The sequence below is a fragment of the Oikopleura dioica genome, chromosome 2 (genome assembly GCF_907165135.1).
Source record: "Oikopleura dioica chromosome 2, OKI2018_I68_1.0, whole genome shotgun sequence".
Lineage (NCBI taxonomy): Eukaryota > Metazoa > Chordata > Appendicularia > Copelata > Oikopleuridae > Oikopleura > Oikopleura dioica.
Window position 1 is genome coordinate 1500947 of NC_137292.1, and position 21383 is coordinate 1522329.

General features: G+C 39.5%; 5 protein-coding genes across 5 annotated transcripts; 3 read left to right on the forward strand and 2 right to left on the reverse strand.

Moving 5' to 3' along the window:
• Window positions 1-830: 830 nt before the first annotated feature.
• Window positions 831-13502, forward strand: LOC145697528 (uncharacterized). Its single transcript, XM_081774753.1, has 10 exons — window positions 831-976; window positions 8667-8934; window positions 9166-9217; window positions 9311-9609; window positions 9661-9898; window positions 10339-11254; window positions 11480-12002; window positions 12479-12577; window positions 12821-13141; window positions 13458-13502. The coding sequence occupies exons 2-10, from the start codon at window positions 8686-8688 to the stop codon at window positions 13500-13502; spliced, it is 2742 nt and encodes a 913-aa protein (XP_081630879.1). The 5' UTR covers window positions 831-976; window positions 8667-8685.
• Window positions 13503-13878: 376 nt separating this feature from the next.
• Window positions 13879-16033, forward strand: LOC145698726 (inter alpha-trypsin inhibitor, heavy chain 4-like). Its single transcript, XM_081775939.1, has 4 exons — window positions 13879-14016; window positions 14184-14319; window positions 15127-15244; window positions 15365-16033. Exons 1-4 carry the CDS (start codon window positions 13893-13895, stop codon window positions 15704-15706), a joined length of 720 nt encoding a protein of 239 aa, XP_081632065.1. The 5' UTR covers window positions 13879-13892; the 3' UTR covers window positions 15707-16033.
• On the forward strand, window positions 15774-18020 carry LOC145697529 (uncharacterized). Its single transcript, XM_081774755.1, has 5 exons — window positions 15774-15835; window positions 15904-15911; window positions 16009-16179; window positions 16336-16996; window positions 17246-18020. Exons 1-5 carry the CDS (start codon window positions 15774-15776, stop codon window positions 17604-17606), a joined length of 1263 nt encoding a protein of 420 aa, XP_081630881.1. The 3' UTR covers window positions 17607-18020.
• On the reverse strand, window positions 18009-19072 carry LOC145698725 (uncharacterized). The gene is made up of 5 exons (XM_081775938.1): window positions 18933-19072; window positions 18576-18889; window positions 18370-18535; window positions 18261-18325; window positions 18009-18217 (listed from the first exon to the last, which is right to left on the reverse strand). Exons 1-5 carry the CDS (start codon window positions 18966-18968, stop codon window positions 18064-18066), a joined length of 735 nt encoding a protein of 244 aa, XP_081632064.1. The 5' UTR covers window positions 18969-19072; the 3' UTR covers window positions 18009-18063.
• LOC145698728 (uncharacterized) lies at window positions 19067-19881 on the reverse strand. The gene is made up of 3 exons (XM_081775940.1): window positions 19750-19881; window positions 19594-19706; window positions 19067-19548 (listed from the first exon to the last, which is right to left on the reverse strand). Exons 1-3 carry the CDS (start codon window positions 19875-19877, stop codon window positions 19136-19138), a joined length of 654 nt encoding a protein of 217 aa, XP_081632066.1. The 5' UTR covers window positions 19878-19881; the 3' UTR covers window positions 19067-19135.
• Window positions 19882-21383: the final 1502 nt, after the last annotated feature.

The following is a 21383-nucleotide window of genomic DNA, read 5'->3' on the forward strand; positions in this document are numbered from 1 at the left end:
ATTTGTAATAAGAAATGCGTCATTTCTATAAAGAATCGACAGACAAGCATTAATTTTTAAATATAAATAAAAATCTTATTGGTTTCAATTTATCAATCTTAATCAATAATGAGCATTAATCTCTGAGCTTCTAGTCTAGAATAGACTGATCCCTTGAAAAAAATGCTCCTTAACCTTTTTCGTGAATATTCAACGAAATAAATAGTGGCAGATTTTTTTGTTCATTCAGAACTTAAAATCGTAACTGCCAAAAGAAGAATCAGTAACATATTGCAAACCTTATCAGCTTCAAAAAAAAGCATGGCAGCGGATTTCATCATTTAATAAAAATTTTGGTAGACGCTCGTTTTCGTATTATAAACTCGCGCTTATCTTTTTCCGAGCACGTGTGATTCAATTCAGTTATCGAAAACAAGACCGCGTGAGACACGAATTTTCATCTCAACTTTTAACCTTGAAAAATAAGCTTTTTATAAACCCTGTTTGTTCCTGTCTCCCCAAGTTCATCTCTTCCTGAAAGCCCCTAAAGCTTATTTTATTGAAAAAAAGCTATCACATTTCTGATTCCCTCTGATTCTGTTTTGACCTACTGTTCTGTATCTTGTTTATCAAGTCCTCGCAAAATGAACTCTTTCGGGTGGATTTGGGGAGGTAACTCCATCCCCACCTGGATCTTGCGAATCCTTGTCGATGGGACCTTAGTCATCCGACCTTTTCAGGATTAGTAGCGCCAAGGCGTAGCTGAGTACTCGCGCGTGTTCAGGCGGCGCGCGCGAGCCAAAAGAAGGTACCGCGCGCGGTTTACCGTTCCCGATCCCGGTTATCGTCACGCTCTATTGCCCAAGTAAATACGAACAACCCGTTTCTGAAGGGATTTGTTTTGTTGTCTTTTTTATATTGTCGAAGGGGCAGAAGAAGGATCGAGGAAACTAGAGATTTGAATCGTCAATCTTCAGTTTTTTTTTTGTAAAAAAAGGTATTTTTTCGTCATTTACCGATTTTTTTTGCTCCTCAAACGGATCAATTTCAGAATTTTAAAATAATCAAAAGAAAATTTTTGTCAAAAAATTTTTAGAAAAAGGTTGCTTTGTTTTTTCTTCATGAAAAAACCTCTATTTTTGTGCAGTTGGTCTCAGATTTGACCCTTACTTCGGTCAAAGATTGAGGATATCCGATCGGCCGAGTACCAGATATCGCATAAGTCAAATTTAGCCGCTAAGCCGCCGATCTAAGGCTGTGTAATGTGAAAGGATTGGCCTTGTAAGAATTTGAATTAAGAAGGTATCATGCTAATTTTCACGATTTTTCTCCCCCTCGGAAACAAAAAGACGGAAAAAAAGCGAAGGGTTAATATAATAATTTCCTTTTTGATGAGTTGAAAATGATCTGCTACGAAGAAAGCCGCAGTCTCATCCATAAGCCAAACACTGATCCGGATAGAAACGGCTTCCATCTCATAACTAAATTTTGATTTGTAAAAACTCCTCGCCGGATTTTCGCTAGATTCCCTACCAGATCATCTCGGTCTGATAACGGCTCAATTAATCAATACCGTTAATTTATCAGAACTTATTGATATCGAAGAAAGCTCTAAGCTAAAGGGTGTTCATTCGAAAAGAGACGGTTATTTTTTTGTAGTCAGATTAAGGGACTTTGTTTTCACTGTCTTTATTTCAAGCGATTTTTCTTTTCGAATTCGACATCCTTCTAGACCAGGTCATCGCTGGGCTCGACAACCTGTGTTGAAAGCCTGAGTCAGGGTCTGAAAGAACTGAAATGAAAAGCCGCGCAGCGGCTTTTTCAAAGTCGAAGCCGCAAAGCAGCTTCGCCACAATTTATCATAAATTAAAATGGAAATATTAGCGAAGCCGCTTAGCGCGGCTTCGTTTTTGAAAAAGCCGCTGCGCAGCTTTTCTTTTCAGTGATTGAAGACCCTGACTCAGGTTTTCTTCACAGGCTGCTGAGTGTAGGGTCAGTGGTCTCCCGGAAGAATGAAGAAAAATTTCTCATTTTTAAATCTTTTGTAGTGACACCCTTATTTGACAAATTAAAATAAGGGCGTCGCAGCACTTCGAAAAGATGAAAGCATTTTTGGCCGGAAAATAGATTTGAGTCATAGTTGTTACTTGATTTGTTATTTGTCTTGCTTTGGAACTTAGTTCGCGCAACCGAGTTTTGGGGTCACGTGCTTATCGCTCAGCCTGGCAGAGTTTAGAAGGCAGCTTTTGGGTACGGATTCTCCCAGAGAGATTGATTTTTCCAAGTTCTTTCTCTGTAAAGAAGTATTCTGTATTCGTAAGCTTCTTTTTCGATGTCAAGAAAGTTCAGAACCTTCTTCTTCTTCAGTTTTTTTCGGAGTTGAGGTTGAAAGGTAATATAAGCGACTCTTGGCAAGAAACTCAAAAGCCGCTTGTTATCCTGCGTGGACAGTACAATCCCGAAAAAGTCCGAAAACGAACAATTTCAGACAGAATAAGATTTTTGCTTTGAAAAAAAGAAATTGAACGAAAAATTCTAAATGCGCATAAATTCACGAAAAAAGCGCGCCTATCCGGCCCGCAGAAGTTTGATTTTCTTTTTTTTTCTCACGGAATTAATTTTTGAAAATTTTCGAATTTTTAATTAACCGGAAGTGTCGCGCGCCAACGTGCGCTACTTTGTATGTTTCGGTAGTAATAAGCTCGGGAAGAGGCAAATCATACGTGCATTGCGACTATGCTGACGAATCCGCTCTAGAATCATAAAAATGAAATTTTTAATGCTTCTTTTTTAAGAAAAAAAAAAGCATCTTGTACATTTGTCAGATAGAAAAAAATAAGGTCTAGTCGGCATTTACCGAGGTACAGGCCCTTAAGAACCGCTCGAGTAATTCTTGAGATAATCGAGAATAACCACACACGTGGGCAACCCTTAACACGTCTAACTACAGATAAAACAACGTCCTTCAAAATTTAAATTCGTGTTTTTTTTTGTTAATTCAAATGGCTCTACCCTTAATTCTACTTTGAGCTATTTTGCTGAGTGGATTTTACGGTATAAAAAAAGAACCTTCTTTTCGGGAAATTTAAAAGACTTCCTAAATTTACACGGAGTTCGGATTTTATCATTTAGAGGCGCATGCATTCGAGACTTTCCGTTTTGAAGCTTATGCAAGTGGCCACCTGATGCACGAGTGACTCCTAATCGCCTCGGCGAACTATGGTTCCGTGGGGATACACGTTTTTCTTCATGAATGAAAAATGTCTTAAAAATAAAAAAGAGTCGCTTTGTGGCTTCATTTTTGAAAAAGCCGCTTCGCGGCTTTTCATATTAATACTACAAAACCTGACTCAGGGTTTCTCCACAGGTTGTCGAGCAAAATATTTGAAAATAAGATGCATTTTTGGATGAAATAAATTGTCGATGATCTATCAATTTTAACATTCTAAAAAATTGTACTTACTCTAAAATTTGCGCCCTCGAGAGCGTCGGAAAAAGCACTGAAGAGAGTTTGAGTATGAAAAAGGGAGGTAGAATAGAAAGTGGCCGCCTCTTGAGGGGCAACAATTTTCGTTCTTATTTTGCGGCTTTGATGGACACTTGGCCAGCCGGAGCTGGAACGGTGTGTTCAAGAGCTTGATTTGCCAAAATCGGAAGTTTTTGGTCTTCAAGGATTGTTGACTCATCTTTACTGTACTTTTTCTCGCTGTAAAAATGTCGAAGTATTGCTCTCATTTTCGATTGCGCAAATTTTCGACTTCCGCAAATTTTAGAACCTTACTAATAGATATTCAAATCGAAATCCCCGGGTCATCCCTTTTTCTGACCCGAGTCTGTCCAGCTCTACGTTGCGGTATTCGACCTACTAGCCCTGTACCAGGATCGGGCAATTAGAACACCCATTTTTTAAACTTCGATAAAACAATATTCTTCCTGATTTTGGCTCAAAACCTGTAAATAAAACCTGAGTCAAGTTTTCAAGGTTTTCTACAAAGGTTACCGAGCCTTGCCCAAAAAAGGTGGAAAATATGAGTAATAAATATTCCTCCCTTTGTGAAACTCGTGGAGAAAAGTGACCTCATGCATAACTTTGCCACATCGTTTCTAGTTGTTGTTGACGCCCACAAAAAAACTTCCGTGTCTCCAACTGAAAAGGTTAATTACTTTGGAATGTGGGCAGCTAATGTCTTTAATCTTCAGAGAATGCGCACCTACAAGTTCAAGTTCGGATTTCTTGCGAAATTTTCGTGAAGCAAAACACCAATTGACTTTTTTCGCGAAAACGAAAGGGTGTTTCTTTCCGAGTAAAACCGGTAATCGCGTCAAGTTCGAGTTGGTCTTACCGCCTCTACCGGTTAGTCTTTTATTCTCTTTTCACACTACAATTATGAGAAGACGGAAAGGAAAGACATTTTTCTTTTTGATAAAAAAATTTTCCGTTGAACTAAAAGTTAATTTAAGAAGATGAGTAATCAAAAATATAAATTCAAAATATGCGGTTTTGGTTCCTTAGCTCGCTCTGATATTCAAAAGAGCAGCATAATTGTTGGGTTAGAATGCACCCGTTATCTGACCCAACGAAATTGCATTTTTCGGCCCTTCTCTGAAGGATCATAAGGCTGCCGCGAAATTCATGAGCTCAAGTATTTTTGACGTTTGTAATCTGTGAGAAGCATTTTTTAATGAAAGGCAATTGAACCGCTTTCTGAGCCTGATTAGTGAGCCAAAAAGGGCTAGAATGCAACATTTTTCACGATGCAAAAAGTTGGAGCGAAATTGAGGAGGTGGCCTTTTTTGAGCAGAGCGAGAAAATTGGCTCTTTTCGGCGAAGGTTTAATTTTTTATGCTTTCTTTTTTTTAACAAAAATATAATAAATAGTAAAATAATAAAATAATAAATAATAAAGAAATAAAAATAATAACTTATAAAATAATAAAAATAATAGAATAAAAGAATAATTTAAAAATAAAATAAAAAGTTCCGAGCTGGTTTCAGAAACCTGCGTAGAAACCTGAGTCAGGGTCCTTAATTACCCTTAAAATTCGGTAACCGGTGAAAATAATTCGTCGGAACGAATAATTCGTTTTCCTAACGAATAATTCGTTTTCCTAACGAATAATTCGTTACATACCGAATAATTCGTTGTTTCCAACGAATAATTCGTTTTTAAAACGAATAATTCGCTTGTTTTTGTTTTCAAGCCTAACCCTAACCCTAACCCATAAACTTAACCCTAACCCTAACTTAGCATAACTAATACCCAACTACTTAAATCAGGGTATATATGCGCTCCGCGCCTGATTTCAGAGATAAATAAAGAGCTGTCTTTCTTTCAGCCGCACCTTTAGTCAGTTTTTTTATGAAAAATTGAGTTGTGAACCAAGGGGAGGACAGCCTTTCAAAACGAATAATTCTGTAACCCTAACGAATTATTCGGTAACCCTAACGAATTATTCGTTTTAAACGAATTATTTTTACGGAAAATAGCTGTTTTCCCTTGAAAATAATTCGTTAGGGCAACGAATAATTCGTTGCAACGAATTATTTTCACCGGCGACGTAAAATTCTGCGGCTTTTAGGGCCTCTTTCAGGACCCTGACTCAGGTTTCGACACAGTTTATCCAGCCCAAGTTTTCATATTCCAAGTTTCCGCTAGCAGGGGGTGCATCGTTAATCCAAATCCTCGGTCTTCGGAAATAAATGCGGAACTAGAAGTCTGGGAGGGTTCAGAAGTGGCTTATCTCCAAGATCTGTTCGCTATGTTTGATCTATTCCTGATTTCTTATGCCTAAGCGCCTCGGCTTAGAAATCCGAGCGCAACCCTACATGAGTATTTTTCGGGGGTTACGTGAGCAGAATAAACCGACTTCTAGCAGGCTCAAGAATCGAGAAAGCTTAAACGATCGTCGATGATCGGGAAGGGCGAACTTCATAATCGAATTAAAACCACGTGAGCAGGAACACAAGCAATGAGGTTAACTCGTTCACGTTTAGGTGGGGTCAGAATTTGATAATATTTTTTTACAAATTACCTCAAAAATTTGAATCTTGAACTTTAATAATGAAGATTCTGAGACGGAAATTCTGGAAAATTCTGGAAAAATTTCTGGAAAATTCTTAAAAATTTTGAAAAATTCTGGAAAATTCTTAGAAATTTTGAAAAATTCTGGAAAATTCTGGAAAATTCTGAAAAATTAAGAATTTTGGATCATCAGATGGAGATACAGGGCTGGTACAGGACCAGCAACACATCCACTAAACGACCCTTATAAACGAAAAAAGTTCATTCTCTAAATTTTAAATTTGTCAAAACTGTCCGAATCCTGGCAAGCAGCTACTTCCGAATTGAATATTTTCTACCCTTCCGATCAAAAAATGAATTTCCAAACAAACAAGCCTTCTTTTCGACCTCTTTCCTGAACATGAATTTTTCGTTGGACAATTTTGATTTGAAATAGCCTCTTTACGGGGGTTATCAAAAAGACAGTTTTTTTTTGTAACTTGAAACGAGGGGAGTAAGCTTTTCTCTGATTGTGTCTGATTTCTGCCTTAAGAAAACAACAAAAAAGACGTCATGATTCTTTGTAGCAAGCTTTAAGAAAGAAGGGAGGCCGCGGAGAAACAAATCTGGTTTCGGCTAATCTCACTGTAACCTTACACTGAAGCCCGACCCGTGAACTCGCCTTCGCACTAAACAAGTATCGAGATCAACGTGAAATAGCCTTTGAGAGCGGTTGCCTAACCGAGATTTATTAAACCGAAGCTCCTCAAGGGGGTTAAAATAAGGGGATCGACTTAGAAACAAGATCGTTGCTCCGAGATCCGGTTCTTATGCAACAAAAAGTAATTATGAGAAAACCGGAGTCAGGATTTGAACTGCCCAAATGAAAAGCCGCGCAGCGGCTTTTTTTAAAAACGAAGCCGCGAAGCGGCTTCGCAAATATTTCAAGATTGAAATGATTAATAAAGAAGCCCTTTCGCGGCTTCGTATTTAGGCTCTTCAGAACTTGACTAGAGTCATCGAATGAGTCGATCCCGTCATCGATGGAGTCGATTCCGTCATCAAAGAAGTCGATCTAGTCATCAAAGAAGTTGATTCCGTCGTCGAAGGAGTCGATCCCGTCATCAAATTTGTCGATCACAGAATTAAACTCGACTTCATTGATCACTAGATCGACTCTTTTAATGACGGAATCGACTCCATCGATGACGGGATTGACTCCTTCAATAACGGCACCTGGAGGTTTTCTAGGCCGGTTTTCTGCCGAGACCAGATTTTGATACTGAAACTTCCGGCTTCGATCGCCAAAATCAACTTGTGGGCGAAAATTAGAAATTTCGGTAAACTACGACTCTTGTGAATTTTTGATGAGAAAAACGCGTGATGCATTTTGGGCACATGTTATCCGAGCACTTTGTTTGCTTGCACGTAGTTTCATGATATTCCTGATAACGTCATGTTTATCCTCCTCTTGCTTTCGCTCTAGATTCTAGAGTTCTTGCAGAAAAAACTAGCAAAGAAAAAAAGCTTCTTTCTAAGAAGAAAAAAGTCTGGTTTTTGTTGAAAAACAGACAAAAATGGGAAAATAAAGAGCTGGCGGGTTCCGTCGCCCGCGTGAAAAATAGGATCAATGCTTGGCTGAGGGGTTCATCGCATTCGCAGCGAGGTTTTGAGAATAATCTCTTTGTCCTCTCTTTCTCTTTCGCTGGAACGAATCGCTCTGTGTCAAAACGAGAGTCATTCTAGCGGTCTAAACGGGTTAAACCGTGCCAGACGATGGGATAATTAACGCAATTGGCAATTGCCAAATCGCGATCCAAAACGAATGAAAACATCCTGACAACAAATCTTTCTTTTGACTCAAAACTTTTCTTTTGAAACTATTTTTAGCTCGATTTTAATCAAGATCTCCTTAAAAATACGCTTAATTGGGACTAAACCAATTTTTGGAAGTGGATTTTTTAATAACCAATAAGATTGCTGTATTTGGCCAACCGGCCAATCAAATCGCTGATCAATAAAATCACCTCCATAAATTGGTTTTACCCCTTTATTGTTTCTCTCTTCCCTTAGTCTAGGACTAAGGTGCTTCCAAAGCGAAATAAGGGTGTCACAGCATTAATTTGAAGGTCAGTCTTCACCTTAATCCGACTTCAACAATCAAGGCCTTCTTCTTTCGGCAGAAAGTGTTTATCATATACGGTATCCTTTCTTGTTCAAATAATGAGCGCTTTCGAGCTGCTTTCTCTGGTCCGGGTTAAATTATCACGTGGAGTGTACCGTATCGCGTAAAGCTAAAAATGAACGTGCGCTTCGGATTAACCTTACTCTGACCGGTTGAGCTTGATCCAATTTGACCAAAGCTCGACGGCGCTATTTTCAAAAGATGGGATCGAAGGAGCAAAAAAACATCTGGTTGTTTTGAGGCAGATGTAAATCGAGGAATTCAGGGATAAGGAATGATCTTATCCAACCTGATTTGATGAAAAATATAATCCAAAAATCAGTTTTTTTTTACTCAAATCAAAAAAATGCGACGAAAATTCTGATTTTCGGAACAATTTTTTTCTGAAATCTGATTGGCTGACCGGCTGATAGGTTAAATCTGATTGGTCTAAAATTGAACCACAATTTTTAAGAAAACCCTTACCCTAACCCTAGGCCTAACCCTAATCCTTGTTTCAGAAAACAGCAGAAACCAAAGATGATAGCGCTCATATACTTACTGATGATAACAGTACCTCCTGGCGGCGCCTCCTGTCCTCCGCCTTCAGAATCAATCAGCTTGGAAAACTTCATCCTCGAAGCGACATCTAGGGCGATCTTTCAGTACTGCATCGCCACGACGCCCAGTTCAGAAGAGCTGGTCCAAAGTGAAAATGAAATTGGAACTTCTCCAAAACAAGTTGCCGCAAAATATTGCCACTCGAGCGGGCCCATGACTCGATTAGAGGTAACAACAGTCTTTTAGACGCGTTTTTCCGCAATTTTTTCATGATGAAAATTTATTAGAAAATTTTCTGCACAGATTTCCTAGCCGAAAATGCAGGTTATTCCAGGAAAAAAAAGCCTCGAAACCAGACCTTCGAAGCTTTATAAACAATAACTCGGGTAGGCTGCCCGAACATTTGGAAAGCCAAGAAACCGAACTCTCAGCGCAGATTAGTAAAGCTGTCTTTTTCAGTCGTCGGTGATTGATATTCTGGACGCTGCTGATGACTTTCGACCGACGAAAAAAGGAACGCGGTTTTCAAAAAAAATATTTTAGACCTGATTTTCTCGAATAAAATAAGCCCATTTCTCTGGGTAGCAATTTGTAACCGTTGCCGAAGCGGAGCTTGAAGGCTATCACTTCATTATGAGCTTGAGTGAGCTCGTCAAAACTGGTCATTTTCGATCGGCGAGAAAGAACATCGGACAAGCCCTGGCCAAAGCTCACCGGAAGTTTGTTGAATGCGAAGGAATGGAGTTTGAACTTTTTATTTCCAAGGAAAAATTAAGAAAGAAACAGGTTCAAACTCTTTCGAAAGACTCGACTTCTCTATTCCGAATTTCCGAAACTCTCTTCGACCAAGTGCGAGCTACAACTGGCAATTTGAACTTCGCGCATCTAATCGGCATTCGCTCCGTATGTTCCCTCCTTCCATTTCCCTCCCTTATCAATTTCCCCTTTTTCCAGGTCCAAACACCGACCATCGTCCTCAATCGAAAATTGATCGGCAACAGTGGAATCGAATCCGTGAGCAGAGATGTGGTTGAAATCACGACGGCGAAACCAGTGGCGATTTTCAACTCAGCGCTAGAACATAGGGTGAAAGCGATGGACTTGGCAGTTTCGAATCACGTGGACATTTCGCACTCGATTTTGTTCAGAGAAGTCATGAGAGATGCACAGCCTGGATCAACCGTTTTCATTGGTTAGTAAATAGAGGCTTTTGATTGGCTCAAAAATCTTTTACCGAATTTCTATTGGATAAAACTTAACTGGATAAAGAAAGATTTCAAATGACAATGAAAATGAAGAAAAAAGCCGCAAGCGGCATTTTGAAAAAAAGTAATTGAAGAAAATATTTTCGTCTCTATTGAACATATCTTTATGTTTCCACGACATAAAGTTCCGAAGCAATCGGTTTTTGCGAGGAATCCATTTCCTGGCTTGGAATTTCCGCATGTCCGCAAAAATCACCAAGGGCAGAAACTCAATCGCCACTTGCGTAATGGACAGGATCCGATTGTTCTTGACTTTCGGATACTCAAATCTTTTACAATGGAAGTTGTTTCTAGTGCCAACTGGGGGGTTATTGAACGGAAAGCTTCCTGGACAGCTCAGGGAATAAGAAATAACGATTCGTTTCAGTGACGTCTTCAAGAGTTCCCTCGATCAATGAAGATTTCATGTCCGCGATCGGCGCTGCCCAGGCTAGTAAAATTAAAATTTCGATAATTGCTTTAGATGACGAGCAGAGCATCGGCGGCCGCTCCCTCGAGCTCTACCGCGTCCTGGCTAAATTTACGAACGGGCGGCTCTACCGCATCGCCTCAGCCGATTTATCGCATGTCGTGCCCTTAATCGAGCTCAGCTTGACAGAGGGACAAGCATCTGTCCTCTCCCGAGCCTCGAACAAAGATTCTGCCTCGTACCACGTGTCACTTGATTCAACCCTAAAGAGTTTAACCATTGAAGCTTTTTGTATCGGCGGCGGGTCGCCTAAAGTCGTTCTCGAGTCGCACGACCTTTTACCACTAGTGAACTCTGATTCCCTCGATTTTTCTTTCTTTCTTGTTCGGGAAATCAATATCGGACGGTACGCCCTTAATATTACTTGTCCATCGAAAGGGGTAAGCGTAGAAGTAAGGGGAGAAACATCAGTTCAATTTCGAGTCATGAACACTGATGATTCCGGTCTCGTAGTAAAATCTCTCTCGCTCGAGAAAAACGCGAAAATCGAGAAGACAACGATCAAGCAGGGCCATACTCGCCAGCATTTTGCTGTTCTCGAAGATTTGAATCAATCCGTCCGTCTGAAGAAATCCGGCTCTTTGATAACCCTACCAGAGGAAGACGACGATGAGCTACCCTTTTTCCCTGATTTCATTATTCCCAAAGCGCTCGACTTGTCGATCATTCCTCAACTCGCGCAGGTTGATGCAACGGGAGATAATGGCGAAGAAATTCATCGAGAAGAGAAGCAGTTTCTCTCGCATATAAAAGTAGAAGGAGATGTTACCAATATGGACTTTCAGCCTGGCGAAACTGCGACGATAAGACTTCGGTATGAAAATTTCATCTTTTTACTTGTCAAGTCTTAGTTCTAGAATCTAGATTGTCAAAACCATAAGGGTCCCTTTTTGGTGTCAATATATACAATATAATATTCGGGTTTAAGTGAAATAAAATTAATAAGATTAACACCGCAATTATTACGCTCCTGACTAAACCGACAAATATTATAAATTTTAAGATTTCTTATTTTAATAATAAATTATTGAATATTCAGAGTTCACAATCGGAAAACCCTCCTCCATCTGACCGCCACCGACTTCGAAGGCTGGGTATCTTCCATCACGCCGACCTCAACTAGTCCTGAAGATGAATACACCTCCGTTGAAATCCTTGTCACCGCCCCCAACGACGTCAAAATCGGCTCCGAAACTTCCATCACCGTTACCGCTCGCGACGACTTCCTCATTTCCGTCGACTCTTCTAGCTTCTCCTTGTCCGTCGGTCAGACAGAAAATCCTACTGTAAAGAAAATGGTGGTCGATACAAACATCGACAACCGCTTCGGCCGGACCATTGTTCAATCCAAAGTGCAAAACTCTCATCCGACACCGAGAGATGCTGTTTTCTCCGTCTTTCTTCCAGATAGCGCGTTTATCACGAGTTACAAGCTGTACATCAGAAATCACACGTATCAAGGAGAAATTATCGATCCAGTCCATGCGGATAAGAAGACTGACTGGCTATCGCCCAGTACAGTTGTACCGGACAAAAATGATGATCACGAGTGGAAAGTCAAGGTTAGTTGGAACATTTTATTGAATATACAAAAAATCATAAAGGAAATCATTATTCAATATTCGAATCATAGGGAACTACAAGACATCGAAAGTAATGTTGTCATTTTATAAAAATAATATTACTTAAATTGACATTTCTGCTTTATCTTTTTGATTTTTCGACGAAGCAAAAATCATAATAGAAAAGGTTGAAACAACAATTATATTTCATTTTTTGGGTACGGAATCCGTACTACGGATAGAAAATGGTTCGCCTTTTATGCCCTTTTTGGCACCTTGATTTCAATCTTTCCACTCTAGAACTTTTTTGATTGAACAGCTGACCGCTCTTTATTGTTCTTCTGATCGTTTGATACCGGTAAATTGGACGAGAAACACTTAAAATTTTAATCCCATAGATTAAAGAAAAACGTGTTCAACCCCGTCAGAAGTCAGGCATAAAATAAACGAAAATAAACGGATTTTTCTATTTATAGGTTCGAATGGACTCCTGGGACGAGGCGCTGTTCGAGCTTGTCTACGACGAACCCATGTCCAAAACTGACGGCAAACATCCCTACCACGTCAACTTACAGGTCAGTACTCATCGAAATCGTCGACTTTGATGGACAAAAATCCTTTTTTAATCTCTCAAAAAGATCATTGTTCTAGCAAGCGCTAAGGGTTTAAAATCGAGAACCTGACTTAATCAAAAAAAATTAACAGAGTGATACCCTTATTTTCGTATTAAGCGATATAATAAGAAAAAATACTTGAAAAAATCTTCTTGAAGGTTCTCATTTCTCTTTTTTTTTATCCATTCAAACTGATTTTTTTAGGGAAAACAACCAATCGAAGAGCTCGATTTCAAAGTCTCCTTGTATGATTCTGACGGTATCGCCGACGTCCACGTGATCAACACAGAAGAGGAAGAAGACTCCGACCAAATAATGAGCCGCACTCAAGTAAACCGCCCATTCGGAGGCGGACTGAGTGGATTTGGACTCGCGTCAGGTGCCGATATCAAAATAGACGAGACGAAGAAATCCGCCAAAATCAGTTTTTCACCTTCTGCTTCGATCGCTGGCTTCTCTCGTGGACTCGCAATGGGCGAAGGAACGTGTTGGAAACATCTTTTTACACGAAACTTAATCGCGGGGGTAAAACATAACAGCTTGTTTTTCAAAATTTCGCATGACGATTTTGAACAAAAAATTGAAAAAAAAATCGCGGCCCAATTTTCGGGGAGGTGTCAGAAACCGACAAAAATATTTCGACAAATTTTGCGTGGAAATTTTCAACCAATCAGAAGCCTGGATTCGGCAAATCGGCCAATCAGCAACCGAGTAGCCGTCCACGCAAAATTTGTCGAAATTTTTTTGTCGGTTCCAGGCACCACCCCCAATTTTCGAGCCAGTATTCTAAAACCAAGATTTTTTTCTTCAGACATTTGTTATACATAATCTCAATGTCTAGTGCGTTGAGCAAGATGAAATTCTAGATCGCTCACTTGTCAGATAAGTCCCCGTGTCGCCGCAATTTTCAAGGATTGATTGGGTTCTAAAAACATTCATTTTTTTCTGCAAGTTTTCAAAAAATTGGAATTCATAAAAAAAAAGACTTTTTTCGAAACCGCATTTAGGGGCTTTTTGAACATTACCAAACACGTGTCAGGTTCTTCAGGTGGTGCTGGAGGGGCAGAGTCCTTAGAAGGAATGGGGCTAGCTGACACTGTAATTAATCCCAAACACAGGCTGATCCGACCGCCGGGTCGGCTTCTTGTGGTTCTTTACCGCGTGATCAGGCAACTCTAGAAACAACGTGATTAACCTTAGTACCAAGTCGAAAAAAGTGACTTTCGATCATCATTTTCGAGCTCAAAACTAGCCTCAAAAAGGAGCCAAATTTGAAATGGAATATTCGACCGAAACAAATTCTGCTGAAGATTTTTGCACTATCACCGCCGATGGAGAATATTTCGTGCAATTTTGTGATCCACCAGTGCCAAGCTTTGTCAATGATTCTTCGTCGATCGGTTTGTTTTCAAGATTTTAGCTTAAAAAAATAAGCACATTTTGATTTTTCTGAAAATTTTTTTATCGTGAAAACTCATGAAAATATCATCTTCGACGACGGCACTGAAAATGTCACGAATATCACGAATGTCTCGAATGTCACGAAATTGACCACTTTTTAATTCAGGAAAATACGACTACCACGTGACCTTTGTAATCGACACTTCTGGTTCCATGTTCGGCGAGAAGCTCAAGGCCTCGGTCGATGGTATTCTAGCGGCGCTGAGAGGATTGACCCCAGCTGATAGGTTCAACATTGTCAGGTAATTGTTCTTGAGAAGACTGTTTTTGGGGATAAAATGGACTATCTTTAACTCAACACTTTTGACTTTCAAAACGTCAAAATTGACCTGTTCGTTATAACGAGGCTCAATTATCTTATCTCCTTAATCCGCTCTTAGTCGGTATGGATTTTAACGTTGTGTAAACGTTCCAGCACGATGCGGAAATTATTTAAGGGGATCGCTGTTTGTGGCAATTTCGCGCAGACATGGCAACGTGTGTCACGAAAAAAAGCTTGTTCCCACATTCATAACGGGAGGAGCAATATTTTTTATCAAAACTCGCATTTCTAATACGATTATGAAAAACTTGATTTATTACGAAACCCGCTCTTTGCGTCAATCAAGGTTATTAACATCTTAAAATCATTTTTTTTCTTCACTTAAGGGTACTACCTTCGATTTCCAAAATGGGCTTTATCTTTTAAGTTCATAAAAATTGGTATAAAAAAATTTATCGAAGGTAGTATCCTTAAGATTAAGTAGGCATTGCCTTAATTCGAAAGTTAACGTAGTGACACCCTTAAAATTTTTACTCGAAAACATTTTAAAAATTAGAAACATTATTAAAATCACGTTTTCATTCGAGATGCGAATATTTCAATCTAAACAGACACTTTCACATCCTCCCGCAAATATGATTTCCCATGTTTTTGGTAAAAATACTCAAACTAGGAATGGATGTTTCGAAACTTGTTGAGGTGTCATTTTTGATGGGGGTAAATACTCAATTTTTCATAATCATTTTTGGCTACTTTAGACGCTGAATATTCCATATTCTCTTTTCAGTTTCTCACGATCAGAAGATCTTTTCTCCGAGTCGAGTGTTACTGCAGATGAAGATTCAATTTCTAGAGCCGCGGCTTGGCTCATGTCACTTCGTCGTGGTGGGGTTTCGTCTATTATGGTCAGTCGCAAATCCAATATTTCCATTCTTGATCCTCTTTTTTGTTAACTTGTATTTTGGGCTTGCTGGAACGGAAATCCTTTTTTTAAACAAAAAAAATTCTTCTCAAAAATTTTTAAGTCTGGTGTCCAAAGCGCCATTGCCCACACCTCAATGGAATTGTCCCCTTCACACATCCCCTTGATTGTAATTGTGACGGATTCTGTGTCCGACGCGACGGAAGAAAACTTCCAAATCGCTCTCAATTCCATTTCCAATTCCGCCGCCGAGCAGATTTCGATTTCATCGCTGGCAGTTGGCTACACTGACACTTCTTCTTGGCAGTTTCTTCAGCGGCTTTCGACGAGAAACAGGGGTGTTGCGTACAGACTGTTTGATCTGACCCAATTTGAAACGATGATCCCGGAGAAGGTTGAAGGAATCAAGAAATTTGCAAGGAGCGTTCTCGGAAAACAAAATTAGCAGTGTGATACCCTTAGTCCGAAACGCTCAGTTTTGCTTGAAATATCGTTTCGACGCGCCAAAAATGATGATAAATTTTCAATTTCGACCTCTTCGACCCGCTAAAATTGCCAAAAAAGCGTCAAAAACGTAACTGTGAAATTTCTCAGATAAATTTTGATCCCTTTTGATTCCTCTCATTTTATCAATTTTCTCAGAGATCATGGTTAGATTTCCATCCGCACTTGACTCGGCTTACTGAAGTCGTTTTCGAAATTTAAGAAGAAAAAAGAACAATTGAATTTTCAAAATATTCAAAAAAGACAGTAGCTCGAGAACGCTTGCAAGATCGTTGCGTGGCCTGACTGACGTGCACTTTTCATTCAACAGCGAGAGTGTGAGCGACTTGACGGATACTTCCTTCTCGCATTTCACAGCTGGGGAGGATTTGGTTGTTCTGGGCAAGTTTGTTGGCGATGCTCCTGAATTCTTAGGTAAAAAAAATTTTTAAAAAGAAAATATAGAAATCATAACTGCTGGTAGTCTTCAATTTATAAAGATTTTTTTGATATGAAATCTATAGCCAAAGAATCCGTAGTAATAGACTAGAACTCGACAAGGAGGAAGTGATCATTTGTATTTTCCTTTAGATTTCACGATCGAATACCGAGATGTCGAAGACAATCTGATCTCCTTCACCAAGTCCGTCGGCGTCTCTCAGCTGGACAAAACCGGCGATCGTGCCGAAACCATCGCCAAATTCTCCGCCGATCAATCCGACTACAACCCGATCCGGCAGCAATGGGCGGTAACCGCCGTTCACCAGCTTTTGAAACGTCGCGCTCAGGCCAACAATCAAGTCGACTTCGACGAATTGACAAAACAGGCGGCAAAGTTGAGCAGAAAGTTCAAAATCGTCTCTCCAGTCGTTTCATTCTTGGTCCGAAGACCGAAATCAAGAGCGAATCTGATCGATCCGGCCAACGAAAATGGCCTCAGAGAGAAACGAAGCGCGGAAATTGCGGAATCGCACGAGATCCACTACCAATACAGAAAACTGTGGTGGAGAAGCGATGAAAAAGATGAGCTAGAGAAGAGCGCAGAGGAAAGTCTTCAAAATCAACATCTTCAGTTCGCGGCGTTGACTGGTTTCCCTCTTTCTTTCTCGAGGAAACTGGAGAACTCGGAGGAAAAAGTCTGCTTAGCATTGCCTGGAGGAGTCGTTAATGGAAGAGTAAAGCTGGCAGAGAACGAGGAGTACTCGATTGTTGGCGATATTCGGAAATATAAGCTGATGAGTCTCAACATTAGGTTCGTACTCTTCCTTGATTTCAATTCGAAAAAAAAAGAAACATGAAAAAATGACGTTAAAAACTTCCTCTTCAAACAAATTTAACACGTCTTGGAAAAAATCACTACTAAGGGGATTTCCGGAGGGTGCTCCACAATCATCTTACCAGTAGAAAGTCGTTTTCCGAACCGCTTGATTTGCACGCCTTCCCGGATTTCACGCTCCAAACTTTCAAATTCTTCTTTCAGTAATTAAATCATCTTCTTTAGAATCAACGAGGAGACGATTAAAGTGACGAATACATCGATAACCATCAATGGCAAGGCTTCAACTGGGCACCCAACCTTGAGAATCGAAGATAATCTGGTTCACTTTTCCCCGAAAGAAGCAAAATCTAGCTTCACGATTCATCGGCTTGGACGAAGACTAGATCTATCAGCGGAAATTGATCTTGAAGAAACGAATGGATTCCTCCCGAGTCTTTTGGAAGTCGAAAGTCTGCTGCTCGAGGAAATCACGGAAAAACACAAAACAGCGATGCTCTGGGTTCATGGCAAACACTTGCTTGCTCACAGAGAGGAAAACTGCTGGAAACTTGATGCTGAGCAAGTCGACTCGCTTTTCGCTTAAAAATCCAAAAATTCCAAAAATTCCACAAAAAAATGCCGCTGAAAAAAACGCTTCACAACTGTACAAAACCTTTATTTCCCTGTTTACTAATCCCAACTCCTCCTTCAATTCTTGCGAGATCCCGAACGAGAGCTTTTTTTTACAACTTTAATTTTGAAAAATTTTGATCCTTAAATTTCGCGATTCAAAAGATAACAGCTAAGTTTTTTTTGCGATTATCAAAACCGGTAGAATGTAAATATTTTTTTGTAAATTATGAATAGAAACTTTGCTTCGAGATTTTTGAAAGGTCCAATGGATGGAACTTTTGCAGATAAAGATAACTTTTATTTGGGAGCTTTTGTTCGGAGACCATATCGAAGATCTTTTTTTATAATAAACATCAAAATCAATATATTTTCCTTGTTGATTTCAATTTATTCAGATCACCCAATTTTTGATCAGAAAGAACAAAAGCTTAAACATAGCAGTAGTCAGAAGAGCAAAAGCGCTTGCATTCATCCGGAGAGGACAGGAAGAGAGTTGGTCTGTAGCAGTCTCCTGTATGTTCAGTCAGATTTTGGGTAGACGTGACATGATTCCCATCCCACTCAACTCTCTCCACCATGTTGCTAGAAAAATCTCGTGTATTGACTAGTCGATGCATTTTTGTACCTTTCGCCGCCATCGACAACCAAAAAGCCGCCAGCGACAATGATCATCGATCCGTATTTGTACGTCTTTAAAAATTTGAAATTGATGAAATGTAAGAGTATTAACATACGTTTGATAACTCGCCAACTTGACTCCATGCACCATTTTGCAAAAAGAAAACATCTTTGATATACTCATAATTCTTGTACCCACCAGTTGTTATGACTCCATCGTCGATTGTAAGACAGGCGTGAAACTGTAACCTCAGGGGGTGACTTTCTTTGTAAGCCCAACCGCTTATTTTGATTAATAATTTTTTCATTTTATAATCTTTACTTTGTTCCTAGAATTTCGACGTAAGAATTTCCGCCGGCAACAATCAGCGGTTTTCCATCAAACAATCCCATGCAGCCACTTGTATGAAGGTTTTGCGTCCGATCTATTTCTGAAATCGACAAAGTCCCTCTGTGTTCGAAGATTTCTTGACAATAGCCATAATTATTATTGCCGGAATACAGAACGATCTCATCGGATGTCGATCTAGTCAGGCCGCTTTCAGATGGAATAACAACCAGACTCCCCATATAAGTGTACTCTCTGGCAAGCCGCATTGACATTTGTTTAAATTCGCAATCTTGGAGTTTTGCGATCTATAACAAGTAAGCACTTTATTTGTTATAAATATGATACAACCTGTCTGTTGTCATATTGTCCACCAAAGAAAAACATCTCTCCATTAACAAGGGCTGATCCCGACCCGTAAAGAAACGGAAAATACCCATAACCATAATAGTAATCATCCAAAATCGCACGAGGCGTAACAAAATGACGATCCTCCTTCAAGAGCGTTAAAACATAAGATTGTTACTATAAATCAATTTTCAGAAATACAAACGTCAAGTGAGTCCATGAAACGCTTCCTGGAAAGAACCATCGACTGAAATAATGTAGGAAAAATTCGCCGGATTTTCATAATATTGATTGTCCATGTTGTAATCGCCCATTTGACAAACCACCATCACATTCTCCTGACAGAAAGCATCATTGTCGCATGGACATCCCCACTCACAGCCGCTCATACAAGGGCAGCTTTGCGAGGTTTCTTTGAAGTCGTTGTAACAATTATCGAAGCATTCTTCATCGGGTCTACAATTCTTAATGCATTCGTCAAATGATTTGGATGATCGGTCGATGCACTGCTTGTAGCCATCGTTGTCGATTTGGGCTTGATCGCAGACGCAGTATTGGCTCGCACAGCCATCACAACCTGATGGGCATTCATCGAAGCATGGGCAACTCACATAACAGGCTAAGTACAAACAATGAGGAAGAAAAAGACAATGTTTAATCTTACAAGTATAATCATGAAGACATGTCCTTTCACAAGAAGATGATTCGCAGGACTCAAGACAAGTCATTAAACTCGAATAGCATTGTGAATCGCAAATCAATCCGAGCTCTTCGTCTCTAGAAAAGTGAATTTCTGCTGAAAATCACTGAATAAACTTACGGACATTCTTGATTGAATATATTGGGCCTCTCGATTAAACCAGTTAATTGACCATTAATAGACAGCTGATCCCCTTTTAATCCGTCGGCGAAGTTATCAAAAATTAAGAAAACAAGGAGAAAAATCATACTCTCTCCGTATTACGGACTCTGAGAGAAATGAAGGTGGTTCTTCCTAAAGAATTGCTCAATCGCAAATATCATGTTGGAAACCTGCTATTTGCCAAGTCATAATTCTTTCGATAGAGATCAAATGGATTAAACTTTTACAGATAAAGATAATTTTTATTGAGAAGCTTTTATTCAGAGACCATGTTGAAGATCTTTTTTTAAAATAAATATCAAAGACAAAATTTATTGTCGTTAATGTCTAGGAAAGCCAAAATGAAAAAAAAGGTAAAGAGAGTCAGAAATAACAAAAATCATCAGAGCAAAAGCTTTTGCATGTTCCAGGCGAAGTCAAAAAAAGAGCCGGTCGATAGCAGTTGCCTGGTTGCTGTGCAAGATTTCGAGTTAAAACCACTCGTTGTCCGTCCCATTCAACTCGCTCTATCATATTGCTAAAATCTTTTGAAAGTGGTTGTTGGGAATGGTTATACCTATTTTCCGTCGAAAAGGGTACTCCGTCAAAAATCAAGAACCCGCCTTGAACGGCAATCATTGATCCATATCTATATGTCTTAATTTATTTTTAAATATAAGCGCTAAGCAAAACTTGCATTTATCAATTGACCAACTTCACTCCAATCTTCATCTCGAAACATATAAACGTTTGTGTTTTCCGAGACTCCACCAGTTGTGATGACAGCATTCTCGACAGTCAAGCAAGAGAGTTCGGAAACTGATTGGTAGTAGCTATTTTTATAGACCCATTCGCTAAAAATGTGAATAAACTTTTCCTTTTCGACCATTTTACCTTGAGTAAAGATGCTCTACTCGAGCTGTGCCTCCAGCGACAATTAAAGGTTTCCCTTGATACAGCCCCATGCATCCACGTTGATGATATGATTGTGTATCTGCAATTTGTGTCGCTGTTCTGCGAAACTCGTAAAAATCTTGGCAAGAGTTACTTGTACATAAGATGACTTCGTCTGAAGACAAGCGAGATCCACTATTGTTTGGGATAACGACGAGAGTAGATGTGTAATCGTAGTCGTAGATGAGTCTCATTGACGTCGGCTGAATCTCGCATTCGTCTAATTGAGCAACCTAAAGAATTATTATTTGTATTATAACTTATAATTTATAACTTATAAATTATAAGTATAATGAAAGGCTCTTATTTTCCGTATTCCTACCATTTTCTTGTCATATTCACCGCCAAAAAAGAGTATCTTTCCATTGACTAGAGCAAATCCCGATCGATGAAGAAACGGAACTTTGTTGTAATAATTAGATCCTCCTGCAGGAGGCGTCGTAAAATAGCGATTCTCCTTATTTTGAGCTCGCTAGAATATAAATCTCATTTTTATACCTTCCTTATTGCCAATAAGTTATTGGCTTTGAAACTCTTCCTGAAAGAGACCATCAGCAGAAATAATGTAAGAGTAGTTCGCTGCTTTTCCATCATTGAGACTATCAATTTGACAAAGGCTCATAATATGCTCTTGACAGGTAGAATCATCATTGCACGGA

What these genes read in the sequence shown, in the direction of transcription:
- LOC145697528 (XM_081774753.1), top strand. Translation starts at nt 8,686, where the DNA reads ATGATAGCGCTCATATACTTACTGATGATAACAGTACCTCCTGGCGGC. An exon ending in ATCTAATCGGCATTCGCTCC is followed by an intron (nt 9,610 to 9,660) that starts GTATGTTCCCTC and finishes CCCTTTTTCCAG; the next exon opens with GTCCAAACACCGACCATCGT. An exon ending in CCTACCACGTCAACTTACAG is followed by an intron (nt 12,578 to 12,820) that starts GTCAGTACTCAT and finishes TGATTTTTTTAG; the next exon opens with GGAAAACAACCAATCGAAGA.
- LOC145698726 (XM_081775939.1), top strand. Translation starts at nt 13,893, where the DNA reads ATGGAATATTCGACCGAAACAAATTCTGCTGAAGATTTTTGCACTATC. An exon ending in CAATGATTCTTCGTCGATCG is followed by an intron (nt 14,017 to 14,183) that starts GTTTGTTTTCAA and finishes TTTTTAATTCAG; the next exon opens with GAAAATACGACTACCACGTG. An exon ending in GATAGGTTCAACATTGTCAG is followed by an intron (nt 14,320 to 15,126) that starts GTAATTGTTCTT and finishes TTCTCTTTTCAG; the next exon opens with TTTCTCACGATCAGAAGATC.
- LOC145697529 (XM_081774755.1), top strand. Translation starts at nt 15,774, where the DNA reads ATGATAAATTTTCAATTTCGACCTCTTCGACCCGCTAAAATTGCCAAA. An exon ending in CGATGCTCCTGAATTCTTAG is followed by an intron (nt 16,180 to 16,335) that starts GTAAAAAAAATT and finishes ATTTTCCTTTAG; the next exon opens with ATTTCACGATCGAATACCGA. An exon ending in CTGATGAGTCTCAACATTAG is followed by an intron (nt 16,997 to 17,245) that starts GTTCGTACTCTT and finishes CATCTTCTTTAG; the next exon opens with AATCAACGAGGAGACGATTA.
- LOC145698725 (XM_081775938.1), bottom strand. Translation starts at nt 18,968, where the DNA reads ATGTTTTTCTTTGGTGGACAATATGACAACAGACAG. An exon ending in GTCGAAATTCTAGGAACAAA is followed by an intron (nt 18,536 to 18,575) that starts GTAAAGATTATA and finishes AATCAAAATAAG; the next exon opens with CGGTTGGGCTTACAAAGAAA. An exon ending in AAGTTGGCGAGTTATCAAAC is followed by an intron (nt 18,326 to 18,369) that starts GTATGTTAATAC and finishes AAATTTTTAAAG; the next exon opens with ACGTACAAATACGGATCGAT.
- LOC145698728 (XM_081775940.1), bottom strand. Translation starts at nt 19,877, where the DNA reads ATGATTTTTCTCCTTGTTTTCTTAATTTTTGATAACTTCGCCGACGGA. An exon ending in ATATTCAATCAAGAATGTCC is followed by an intron (nt 19,707 to 19,749) that starts GTAAGTTTATTC and finishes TCACTTTTCTAG; the next exon opens with AGACGAAGAGCTCGGATTGA. An exon ending in ATGTCTTCATGATTATACTT is followed by an intron (nt 19,549 to 19,593) that starts GTAAGATTAAAC and finishes GTTTGTACTTAG; the next exon opens with CCTGTTATGTGAGTTGCCCA.